The sequence below is a fragment of the Hippichthys cyanospilos genome, chromosome 1 (genome assembly GCF_059441005.1).
Source record: "Hippichthys cyanospilos isolate Australia breed blue-spotted pipefish chromosome 1, RoL_Hcya_1.0, whole genome shotgun sequence".
Taxonomy (NCBI): Eukaryota; Metazoa; Chordata; class Actinopteri; order Syngnathiformes; family Syngnathidae; genus Hippichthys; species Hippichthys cyanospilos.
This window is the reverse complement of record NC_142369.1, coordinates 27,121,078-27,134,686: the sequence shown is the minus strand read 5'-3', so window position 1 is coordinate 27,134,686 and position 13,609 is coordinate 27,121,078. Positions and strand designations below refer to the sequence as shown.

Below are 13,609 nucleotides of genomic sequence, written 5' to 3'. Positions count from 1 at the left end.
ATAGAGGAGAATGTGGAATGGATCCTAAGCCACTTTCCTCTACAGGAGTTAGAAATAGTTATGGTGGAGCTAGATATTGTTGTCATCATTACCCCCCCACCATCTCCCTGCCTTTGTCTAGTCTGCTCCCAGCACAACCAGTTTATTTTCTTATTAGACACAGTGTAACATGTTTGCTGATAAACAATACTTGTACATGAAGTGTTTTTGAACAAACTAGATCACTTACAGGAAAACGCTGGACTTTGTAGATACAATTATACGTGACCGGTAAGGGCAGTAAGGGCTTTTTTTGCTAATGGGTAGTCTAATACATTACTATTTCCAAACCCATAATCAGTTTAAAATTAGTTATCATCGTCTCTGCGCATTACAATTGTGGCAGAGATGAGTCACCCAAGAAAATTAGAGATAATTCATCTAATGAAGCATCATGCCTAACGAAGCCATTAGCAGGAACACACACACAGTCTGTGTACAAAAGACTCATTGGTTTTGTTTTTGGCAGGTAAATGTTGCTATTTTGGCGGACTTCCATTGCTTGAATGACGTCAAGGTAAAGCGATTGGGAAAGTGGAAGAAAGAGTGGTTGGAAAGAGATAGATGATTGATTTTGAGTGAAGTACAGTTATTTCAGTTATGGATCAAGCTTTGTTTCATGTTGGTTATAAACAAAGACTATTAACTTCTCTCTCCTGGATTGTGCATCAATGTGAAGTAAGCTCATGGATGGAACAGCAAAAGTGCTCGCCTGGAACAGAATGTTGTTTTTTTGTTTTTCCGGTCCATTCTGTAGGGGAATTGTGTCAAAAACATTATTATCTTTAAGATCAGCGTTGGGCAATTAATTATACAAAGTGGTCTCATGAGGAATTGGAACACCTGCTAAGGTTCAAGCCAACATGCTAAACTTAACGTCCATCCATCTTGACAAGGATCTTGAACGTGCTGCTGGCTATTCTAACAATCTCTGGAATATAGGCGTAGTAGAAGCACACCCTAAACCATAGATGTCAAACTCCAGTCCTTAAGGGCCGGTATCCTGCATGCTTCTCTCTCAAGTACACCTGATTCAAATGACTGATATTTTTCAAGCTCCTGGAGAGCTTGAGCTAATCATTTCAATCAGGTGTTATGGGGAGAGAAGCCTGGAAAACATGAAGAATACCGGCCCCCGATTTATTATTCAGACAAGATGAAGTAGAGGTTATGGAAGGTGTGGAAACCAATGCAGGGAAGCAGGGTGGGTTCAACAATATTAATTTAATGAAAAGAGGGTGAAAAATAAACAAGGACAAAAACTGCATACAAAGTAACAAACAAAAACCTGGAAATAAACATACTACAAAAACACTTGAATAACGGACTCAGGGAAGCGCAGGAATTCTCCGTAGTCTCACAAAGACTGCGAAGGAATGACAGCTACAACAATGACCCAACAGGAAGTAGAAGCAAACAGCAAACTAAATACAGTCCAAACTGAGGAGACAACGATTAATACCTGAACGAGACACAATTGGTGCAGGAGGGAGCTGATTGACTGACACAAGGGAAGCAGGTTGAAGAGGACAGGTGGACGCAACCGCACTAACAAGACACTGACACAAGAGACAAGAAAACAATGAACTAGGACAAAAAAAAAAAAAAAATCTACTCAAGCCCAGAAAATGCAAATACTGTATAACAAGATCAAACCCCACATTGACCCAGGTACCAATAAACAGCTATACAATGGAACTTTTTTAAAATTACTTTTCTTATCATTTATTTATTATTTATAACAATCTCGCCACTTGATTATAGATCTGTTTTGAGTAACAAGAAAAAAAGATTGTGAATTTTGTAATTATGTCAATTTAAATAAAATAAATAGTGGGAGCGAAGGCAAGAGAGAGACATAATGACACTTCCAAGTTTTTTTTTTTCATAGATCACTTAAATTTTAAGAGGTGGACACCGTATTCTTGCATCTTCTGTGAGTGTAAAGGTAGACTCCTCATTATCTTGGTCTCCATTTCAGGAGAGAGTGCAACGTTGCAGTCTCGCTTTAGAGAGGCACTCATCAGAGCGACTCATCTTTGCTGGTGTAGGATTGCGGTCTTGCTTTTGCTACCTTTACAGCTGTACTCTGAAGTCAAGACAGATGAGGAATCTTTTGTTTCCAGCTCAAAAAAGAGGAAGTTTGCGTTTGAGAGAACACGCAAGTCTTCAAAAGGTTCATGTAATTGAGCCGCCTCAGATAGGCTATCTCGCAACATGAAACAGCAACAGTTTGTGATGGAAGGTAATTGCATCCCTGGGCCTGTGTAATGCCTTGTTGCGTCTTTAAACTTGAGCAAAGTGCTGAGAGTCCTTGTGTCAGCAGGTAATTGGTTGCAGACATCAGCAGCAACTTGAAGTGAAGGAAATAGGCTTGGTAGGTTTGTATACCATTTGTGCATTATGTGTGAGAAAAATAACCAATGAAATATAGTGTTTGTCCTTGTAAGAACTATTTCATTGTATTGATTTTTTTTTCCATCAACGTACTTTGTTTTCCATTTATTCAAAACATCAGAATTTCATTATGCCGCTGCAGGGCTAGCCAAAGATATGTCCTGCTTGCTGCAAGTTCATTTCTTTACATTTAACCTTGGTTGTGTACCCCATATATTGAACGCTCTAATGCTGCTATACCGATTGTATTTTTCAATATGCAATATGGACACACAGTACATGTAACACAAGATAAATAGTTAAGTTTAGTTTTTGTCACACCGAGCATTACTTGTTAACAGCTGTCATCATGACAGAGTCTATATTACTGGTCTCAAGCTTGACAGCGTCCTTCCTTGTCAGAATGACTGTCCTCTCTGGTGGCCTGAGTCCAAACCTCTCCCTAACGGGTATGGGGTAGGTGGGATCTGTGAAAGGAGTTGGTTCATTAGCTGGTCGTGTGAGATTAATTGAACATCTGCTCAGGCAGGGAAAGCTGACCCCAGTCGCAGCTGTTTGCTCGCTGTATAAACATCTAATAAGCCTGCTTTAGTTATATGCCTTGCGGATGTTCACATTAACAAATGTTTTCTTTTTTTTAATATGATAGAAATCAATTGCCATTGAAAAATTTTTTTGTTCATTTGCACGCAAAGCCAAAAAATTATTATGCCTAACTGCGCAGACCTTTTAGTCAATTTGAAGCCTGAAAAACTGTATCTGTCATTCTCAGAAAAATTATGACAAGGGCCGCTGGCTTGCTTGTGCCTGTCCCAATTGTCTACAGGCATGGAAACATCACACAGGAACGCCGGAACGGGCTGCAATTGAACTTGGGCCCTCCTACAACATACTTGATTGGCTCCCGGCGTGACATTGACCAATGAGGGTAGGACTGGATGACAACTCCTGCCCTCATTGGTCGATGTCGCACCAGCAGCCAATCACATTTCTTGAAGGAATGCTTGTGAGTTGAATGACTGATTGCCTTGCCAGTCTTGTCCAAGCTGTTGACTGTTGACTACAGTACCTCCAGTAGCTATCTTCGTGTGAATTTCAATGACAACGTGCGGCTGAAGTAGTACTGTGAAGATGAATGAGAGTATGCGAAGACGTCACAAATGTTGTTCTAGTAAATTGGAATTTCTAGTGTAAACTCTGCTTCCCTGTTTTATGTTTGGTCAGCTATGGGCTCCATTCTAGGAGGACATCCAAAGGTCGTTACTCTAAGGGCGACCCCGGCCTTCCGTTTTCCCCGACTACAGTCAAGGGATGGAAACGGGAAAAGATAACAGTACAGTTATGAAAGATTTACATAAATATGTGTGCTGCAGTTATCTTCACCTCAAACATGTGAAGTATAACTACTTTTCACATTTTAAAAAGTCTAGTACCCACATACACATGAATGAAGATTCCTGGGGGGGGACTTTTGACTGGATGTTTTGGTCCCCGTTGACTGCAAAAAATGAGTGAGCACTGTATAATGTTTTTTCTGATCATGACAAGCCAAAATCAAACTCACGATTAGATTTCGATTAATTTTTCAACCCTTGGAAGCAATAAAAGAAAGCACACTCAAGCATTTGAAGAACAGTCAAACCCCACACAAATAGGTAGAGATTCGTATTCATTTCACATGTTCACATACAGTAGGAATGTAAGTTTACATTCTCACATAGTGATAACAAGAAAAGCAAAAAAAAGTTGTTTTTACATACTCATCTACATGCAAATTCTAAAGTGTTTTGTAGAGAGAGTTTGCTTTTTTGTGTTGCTGAACTGCTTTACGTAGTGGAATTTGTGCTCATTGCAAGTGCTCTTTAGACTGTCAGATGATGCCTGTGGAAACGGCATAAAATGTAGGAGAGAATACATGGAAATATTTTGTCTCTGTTTATAGCCTCAGCATTCCTGCCAGCAGCAAGATAGTCCGCCAGTTTCACCCCCCCCCCCCCCTCCCCCAAACAGGTCTAATGTGAAACTGAAACCCCTCTCCTCAGCCGCCTGATTAGCACTTTCTTTGTTCCGTTGTCGGTGGCACAACATGAAGTATGATTGCAGTTGGCAAACTGGTGGCTTTGAAACAAACCTACTGCTGTGCTGATATGCATCACATTTTACCCCCTTCCTTGCTTTGCAACCTCACAATCAAATGAGGTATTCTTGGTCACTTGGTGTCCGAGTAAGCCCTTTTCAGTGAATACGTGATTTGTTTTTTCTGGGTTTATATTTGCTGGCAGAGCGGGGAAATTGTCACCACTAAACCAATATAATATTTACTCCCAAGTCAGATACACGGGTCTAGTTGAATCAGTTTCTTAACATGTTTTTGGAACTAAACTATACTCTTTTTCTCTATGTTTATCTTTAGGCCGCTTCAATGGCCCTGAGCAGCCTGGGCCATGTATACACAGCCATAGGGGACTACCCGAATGCACTGGCCAGCCACAAGCAGTGTGTTCTGCTGGCCAAGCAGTCTAAAGATCAGCTCTCTGAGGCCCGAGAGTTGGGAAACATGGGTGCAGTCTACATCGCCATGGGAGACTTTGACAATGCCGTCCAATGCCACGAACAGCACCTGGGTATCGCCAAGGACCTTGAAAATAAGCGAGAAGAAGCGCGGGCCTACAGTAACCTAGGCAGCGCGTACCACTATCATCGAAACTTCGACAAGGCCATGTCTTACCACACTCATGTGCTGGAGCTCGCCCAGGAACTAGAGGAAAAGTCCATTGAGATGAGAGCATATGCAGGCCTGGGGCATGCCGCTCGCTGCATGCAAGATCTGGAGAGGGCCAAGCAGTATCATGAACAGCAGCTGTCCATAGCTGAAGGTTTGAAAGACAGAGCCGCAGAGGGAAGAGCCTCCTCCAATCTGGGTATGTATGCAAAACAGTGACTTGCAAAATAACTGCAGTGGTGCCTTGACTTACAAGTTTGATTCTACGACCATGCTCGTGATTCACAACACCTGTATTACAAATCATCTTCCCTGCTGCAATCATTTGGAAATACGTTTACATTAATCCATTCCACTCTCGGCAGAATATTTTTCAGTGACACAAATGGCACTCTAAAGTATTGTAGATTGCTAAACCATATAATAATCATTTAATGAAATTGAATATAAATACAGTGGGCCCCCGGTTTACGAACTCCCTCTTATACGAACATTTCATCTTACGAACTTGAACCGCGGCATTTTTTGTCCCCCCCCTTACGCACAAACCTACGAACAATCCAACATGCCCCAACATGCCGGTCAATGTGTCCGTGCTATTTTTTTTCGCTTTGCTGCGTCAATAAAATCAACTGCTCCCGCATGTCATGGTAACGCCGATATGCTATTGCTCTTACAATGTCACAGTCACTGTCTCAGTCACGGTTCAGTCACGGAGATGCCGATACGCTATTGGTCGATTAAGTTCACAGTCCCGGTCTCAGTCACGGAGATGCGGATATGCTATTGGCCGGCGTCACGTCAATCACAGAAATCCCGATATGCTATTGGCCGAACGCCTTCATCTAGCTTGATGGCACAGCTGGTCAGGATGGAAGGAAGGAGAGAAAAGGAGTGAAAAACGGAAGGAAGGAATGTTGTGAAGACTTTGCAAATTTTATCTGTTAGACATGGCTTCTAAAATTGCTAGTGGCGGTAAAGGAAGAAGTAAGAGGATGATAACAATAGAAACGAAGCAGGAGATAATAAAAATAAATACGAGGGAGGCGCACGCATAGTTAACCTTGCTCGTGAGTATGGCCGTAACCACTCGGCAATCTTCTAAGGGCAAGACTTTCCTTGCCAGGGGAGGGACCTCGATCGACAACAAAATGGAGAGGCTTCTTCTATTATGGATTAAAGCGAAGGAAATCGCCGGTGATATGTTCTAGTTTAAGAAAAGTTCTTGTTTAAAAAAAAATATAAATAAATTCTGCGGGTTGGTCTCTGCTCCCCTCCATCTCCACCCAGCTCAAGTCACGTCGCCCCAAAGGTAAATGTCATTTTTCCTTTGTATATGTTATTTAATTTAACTGTACAGTAGATTATGTTACTCATTTTTAATATGTGTATAAAGTCGTGATGTTTTTACCTAAGGTTTTTGCACGCGTTGCACGCATTCACTAATTAACATAGGTTTGGATTGCCCGTCGTACGAGCAATTCGAGTTACGAGCATAGCCGCTGAATGGATTAAGTTCGTAACACGGGGGCCCACTGTAATTAATTTATGAATCATGATTTCATCCTTCAGTGTCCATTGGCATTGTGCGCATTCTGGTGTGCGCACCCGGGACACCAAGGGGCAGTATAATGCGGACTAAACACAATTAATGATGGGTTTCACGAACACAGTTGTGCTCAAAAGTTTAGACTCATGAGCGCAACTGAATTGCACCAAGCAACTTTACAGTATCCCTTTAATGCTAACCTTTTCCAAGCTACAACCTTTAAAAGTAGTAAAACAAAAACAGAATATTTTATTGAAATAAACGCTGCTGTCTAAAGCAGTGGTCCCCAAAAGCCGGTCCGCGGACCGGTACCGGTCTCGTGCGCTGCACCCGAAATAATGTTTTGGAGATGATTTAGTTTAACAGTTCATACGTTTGTGCTTGATCTTTTGGCGCCACTTCTGTCCGTTGTTGATATTACATGTATAGTGAGAAAGAGGATGTGGTTTTTAGAGCAGCCCCCCCATTTAAATCTAAGGCTGACTGGTCCGTGGTGATAAAAAGGTTGGGGACCGCTGGTCTAAAGGATTAAAACCCTTTGAAACACAATCTAGTCAAGTAACTTAATTGTGCACGGTGTAGAAACAAGTTTCCCCCTACAATAATAAAATTCTTACTTGTTGTTCACATGAATGTTGTAAAAAAAAAAAAAGAGTACAGAGTTAAGTCAAAAACAAGGTATAAACAACACATATGCAGCCAAGTACAAGTATGAACTGTTAGTGAGTAGCTTGTATACAGATACCTTCACTAATACACAAGTGTGCATGGTGAATAAAATAAAGTGCATGTGTGCATGATAGGTTAGGTACCGCTATTTGACATGTGGTATGCAAAGGAAAAAACAGCATAAATAGTGCAAAACAAAAGTCGGAAATAAGGTGCATGGCCTATGGCTGGATATTCCCAGCTGTATGAGATGTATGAGAGTGAAATTATTAGCTGTATTGTACTATGGTTTGCTGTTGAGGAGTCTCATGGCAAAGGAGAGGAGATAATCAAACAAATTATCCAAAATATCTGCTGCTTAAAAGCTCTAAATACTTCATAAATTATAGGCTGTCTTTGGTGTTTTTATACATAACAAAAAAAAAAAATCGCCTAGTCGTCGGTTTTGACTTTTATGACATAGTAGGAGCCGTATTTTGTTTCATGTAATTCCAACAGCATCCCTTGGCTGCACAGGTCTTAAATGCCATTGCTATTCCACTCCATTGTCTGTTATTGTAACGGCTTCATATGTAATACCATGCATCTGAATTGAGTAATTATAATTAAATTCTATGCAAGCATTTGTTTTAGCCAGATTTGTAAACAAATTCTAATGACGAATCCCACCCCACATCGCACTAGCCAGTCCATTAGGAGTTTCTCTTAATTGAAAAAGTGTGGAAAAAACAGTGCAATTGGGGATTTTATAAAAACAGTTGGATAACTGAAAATTGTAAACACGTGATTGGAAGACAGGCTCTACATTAATTTTCTTCACTTTGTGAATTTGTTTACTATTTTCCTTCAAACTACAACATGTAGCTTATTGCTAAATGTTCTTTGTAGAAGTTAATTACAGTAAGTAAATTACCTAATTATATAATGATGTATGTCAGAAAATAATGATGTATAAATAATAAATGTTATGGCTATAGACTCCTCCATTTTGCTGTATTTAGAGCAGTGATTTCCACCTACATTGTCTGAATTATGATCGCCATCAAAGCAGCACTAACCTTGATTCTAATGGACAACGAAGAGGCTTAATAGCTCTTCTAGATGATTTAGTTTTAACCGATGAGTAAAAAGTGTGAGAGCGGAGAGTGGAGGTTAATCAACCTAACATAAATTGAAGCTGCGATTTGACCCATCTAAATGGTGCACATCCCCTTCGCTGCAAAATACAGCTGATCTTTAAAAGGAGACGATCATAAATTGGAGGACTATCGGGCGTGCGTTTTATGATGCGACCTACATGTGGGTTTTATTATTCGTCAGGTGGCAGATAAAGTCCATTGTGTTATAGGAGTCCCGTGACGACATCCCCAGCCATCTTCTTTATGAATGCTTCCAATATTTGAGTAGTTCTAATGGGGTTAATGATCTCCATCTGCTGATATACCCAAACGGGTGTGACATTTGTGGCAATGAAGCTTGTTGCTCCACGGACGGACTCCGACAAGTCAGGCCACCTTGTTCACATTGTGAGACTCAGGAGGTCTCATCCTTGCTGCCAATCCGTTGAGACCACTTACCACTTTTCTCACTCGTTCCTCTTTCCACTTTTTGATGCTTCTGTCTTTCGTTGTCATTGTCTCCTGCCTCACCCCCGCTGATTGTAATCTGAGGCTGTCAAGGCACTAGTAATTGAAACTGACTTGATGAATCGCTTAATTACCTTTAATAGCTGATTCAAGTGGAGCTGAATAATGAGGATAACAGAGAATGAAGTGGAGGTTGTGAAGCTTCTGTCTCTAATTGTTTTGTTGTTGTTTTGAGGCAGCGTATTGTTGTTGTTATCCCATCATGAATGCCCACAAGCTCGCTCGGAAGACTTGAAAACCTTTTTCTTTTACTCTGTGCACAAAGACGCCTGGAATGATCAAGACAATTAACAAGCAGCGTTCAAAACAAAACAAAAGTTTCAGAAGAGGGAAGAAGACATTTGAAAAAACAGCATATTGGGCACTTTTATATGCCCACTCAGCTTGTTTTTCAAATTGGCTGCGGTATAGGTTGGGCGGTGGCTGACTTGGCTCTGAGGCACACTTGTGTAGAGATTGCCATCCTTTAATATCCAACCACGATGCCCAGCGGTACCAGTGGACCCGGCTCAGCACACTCTGACCTATAAAGGATATGAACACTTTGCATTGCAGTCCCATATATTATTCAATAATTGGCCGGCTTATGCACGAGTCAGCAGTATCTCAAGTCTGTCAGGGGACTGAAGAAGCGGGTTGTCATGTAGTTTGTGCTATCAATGAAGAGAAATTGAATTGTAGCCATCGTCTTACATTTAACTTCAAGAGATGAACATGTGTGTCTTACGTCTTATCGTGTAATTATGTTATGCTCTCACTATTGGGTATTTTATGAGTAGTCACATAGTTGTAGCTATTTGGCATATACCGTATTTCTCCGTGTACAAGTCGAGTGTTTTTCCGTAATTTTCAACCCCCATATTGATCGGGTCGATGTATACCCACATAACTCAACACCAGACCAATTTTCTCCACATATCTGTGTTTGAATAACATTAATTCAAATGCGAAATAAGTAATTGCATGCCATTTACAAGGCTCAACATGATTATATAAATCTCGATAGTGTGCATCCACTTAGGCGTGTTTGCACTTTCATCAAGCGCCGGCTTATTGCCTCTTCCTTGTCAACCACAAGGCTGCGTGGATAATTATTTTCCGCCGGACTTTGATGTAAAGGAAATGACGGCTTGACTTGTCCGTTCAAGACAAAATATGCGAGAGCAGTGGCATGGCACGCATGGATGTCAGCAGGTGGGGGGAGAAACACAGCGAAGAGCAACCGACCCACGCTCTTATCTCACCATGGTCGTCACTTGGGTAAGGAAAGCTTCAGCTAAGCATTTATGTAGACCTCCATTTCAGACAAATTAGACGAGTCTCACAAAAAGAAATTATGATATTTTCAAGATTAACCTGGAATGCACTATAACCTTTACACAATGGAACTTTATTTGACCTTCATATTTTCGAATGCACAATTAGCTGTTGAATGTTTTAGTAGTATTTGTGCTGAATGATGGGTTTCCAAATACGTTCATTTCTATACCTTCTGTGTCTCTGTAACTCTCAACTTGCAAACCTCAATTGCATTGTGACATTCAAAACCCAGTAGATGTTTCCTTGTGGGAACATCTTGTCTTACTTTTCATAATGCTGATGTCCTGTTGATGGTCCCAAAACTTAAACAACATGATGAAGATGACTCTTCAATACTAGCTCTTGTTGAGCCCAGAAATGTGCATCCTCAAGGTTTACTGGAGCTATCTCAACCGCAACCCTATTTGCTTGGAAGACCAAAATGACTCCTAATCCCAGAGAACATGTGTCAGTTATAAATGGAACGATGAAGAAAAATTAACACCAGTCTTTTTCCATTCCACAAAAGGCAACGAACACAAAATATAAACAACGGGAAGCGTTCACGCATTTAAAAAAAAGAAGAAAAAATCTGTTCTCATAGATTCTTTGTGTTTCTGTTCATATTGTGCCCTAATTTTTTGTGGTTAATGTGGACCGGAAACCCCCCCGCAAAAAGTGAATTTGACCAAATAGTATTTCCTCCCCGCAGCACTATTCTTCCCTCTCCTGCCCATTTCCACATTGCATTGCAGCTGTTTTTAAAGGGCCAGCCTCAGTCTGTATTGTCACTCTGTTCAATCTGCCCCCCCCCTCCCTCCCCACCCACCCCACATGTACAACTTCTTACAGCTCTTGTCACAGCTGCAAGTGCAGCTTATATAGTGCCAGATGTAGAAGAGCAGTGGTTCAATTTTAAGCAAAAATGCCTTCATTTGAACAAGATTGTATAATAGGGCTGTTAGACTGCTTCAGATTCCAGGTTAGGACTAAGCGTGGGAATGCTGCAGTGCATAATGCGCTGCTGTGAAGTAGTAGAGTTTTGTAGAAAAAAAAAGTGAACGAAGTCCCAAGGCCGCAAAAAGTGAAGCGCAAAGTGGCAAGGGAACTCTGTATTCCCTAACGCTGACTCCTTTTTTGGGGGGTGAAAAAAACAAAAGAACTTCAGCTATGAATTGCTGTACCTTCAAGTTTAGACATTTTATGTCATCTACCTAACAGTTAAAGTACTCGTTCCTTCTGGTCTGGAAAACACTTCTCATGGCTGCTGACACAGTTGTACAGCGGAATATTTTTTGCCTACGTACTATGATTTTTATTTTTATTTGTTGGCTATTGTGTTCAATTGACGATGACGTTATGCTAATAACATTTTTAAATGCATTAGGATATAGGAGACGTTTAATAATTAAGCCATTGGGTTTCAATCCACACATCTGCATTATCTAATTATTAAAATGGTTTTAAGGTATAAAGGTATAAACAGAAATTAATGTAACTATTATAAGACTCTCCAAAGGGAACTGCATATGTACACAAACACTAGACCTGTTGGAGCACTGACTTATTGAGATTACATGCTCATTTGCCTCTAAGCCTTTGGGTGTAGATATTTTATTAGTTTCACGAGGAAATGGAGAAAGAAATCGAAGAATTTACCATGGAATTTGTCCAGCCTATTGGCTCAGACAGGATAAACTGAAGGTAGGAAGGAGCTATCCAAATACACAGAAAAATGCATTTATCTATGATTGATGAGAGCTTGAGGTTTTTTTTTTATTTGGGGGGGGGGGGGTGTACACACGCACGCACACACACACACACATATATATATATATATATATATATATATATATATATATATATATATATATATATATATATATATATATATATGTTTGCAACATTACTTTGATGGAAAAATTATGTGATATTAGAGCATGTTCTCTTGCATCATTCCAAATATCCATTTACTACATTATTAATCAAATCCAGGGTCACAGGTTTACTTAAGTGAAGATAGACACAATGCAATGTTTTTCATTCTGTTAATAATAATTAGGTGGCATAAGAGCAGAACACAACTCCAGCCCTTCCTCTTTGTGCTGACTTCTGCAGGCTCTTGTGCACTCCTCAGAACACTAGCACCCCCCCCCCCCACCTCCCTCTTCACAAATCACTACATACATATGGTAGTATACAATAATACAGTATGTGGTGTTTCACACAGTAAGATTTTGAATTCCAATTGATCCCTTTAGAACTTAAGAACTCCTGATGAATATAATTATGTAAATGAAAAAAAAAGCCTATTATTACTCAAGTCGCTTGATAAAATACTTGGCTTTTTCTACCGTTGACTGAAAATAAACATCAGCTCTGCCACAATTCCCACATCCTGCCTTTAAATGTAATCAAACGATGAAATAATTCTGCCGAAGTCAAGAGTTCCAGAGCTACCTGTACTGTTACACAACTGTACTGACTGTGTTGACCCCCCCTCCCTCCAGCAATATATTGTTCACCAAGTAGCAGCTTCATTGTTCGAAATCCTCTTAACACATTGTATTCTGCAGTGGGACGGACCGCTATAACTGCTGAACTAAAGACAGTGATTTACTCGGAAACCGCAGCACCATCCTTCAAAGTCGTCTCTGCGGCATTTTTCTCAATGTACAGTCAGCTGTGTAATAAAAAGTGACAACACAATGCCATGCTTGTCTCTGCATTAGAAAGAATGTATATTCAATGTATAGGGCTCAGAAAGGATTGGGTGGCAATGGCATATTTAATTTTTATTTACCCTGCTTTTCCTCTAATTATCAAATTTTTAATAACCAAGCAATGAGTATCATTTTGTATCACACCTTCATACCCATTGGTTTAATAATTTGTTGAGGATTCCTTTTTCATATCCTTCATCATATTGATTTTGACATTGTACTGTGGTGGTTGTGCCTGGTAGAGGTATAGTTTTATTTACTATAATCCCCTTACCATGCAGGGGGCTGCACCCCTCGCGTCTGCCTTGACAGTCTCCACAGCCACACTGTCTTTTACTGCGTACATGATTCGTTTTCAGTCAACTGCATGGAGTATTTTTGCTGGTAATGCACCGAGAGGCATTATATTCTCAGTCCGTTCACTCAGTGTTGAGGACACCCTAACCTTGGGAATGACTTTGACAGCTGTCAGTGTTCCTCCAAACCGCCTGCACTGTGAATCTTAACATGATTCACAAGCAAAAGGGAGGGGAATATTTAGGTGTGGGAACTATGAAATATTTTT

General features: G+C 40.4%; 1 protein-coding gene across 1 annotated transcript in view; it reads left to right on the top strand.

Moving 5' to 3' along the window:
- Nucleotides 1–13,609, top strand: part of LOC148429935 (tetratricopeptide repeat protein 28-like) — a 125,004-nt gene that overhangs the window by 79,634 nt on the left and 31,761 nt on the right. Inside the window, exon 5 of the mRNA XM_088418647.1 lies at nt 4,850–5,357. Coding sequence (XP_088274773.1) covers nt 4,850–5,357 — 508 coding nt within the window. The remainder of the gene's footprint in view (nt 1–4,849; nt 5,358–13,609) is intronic.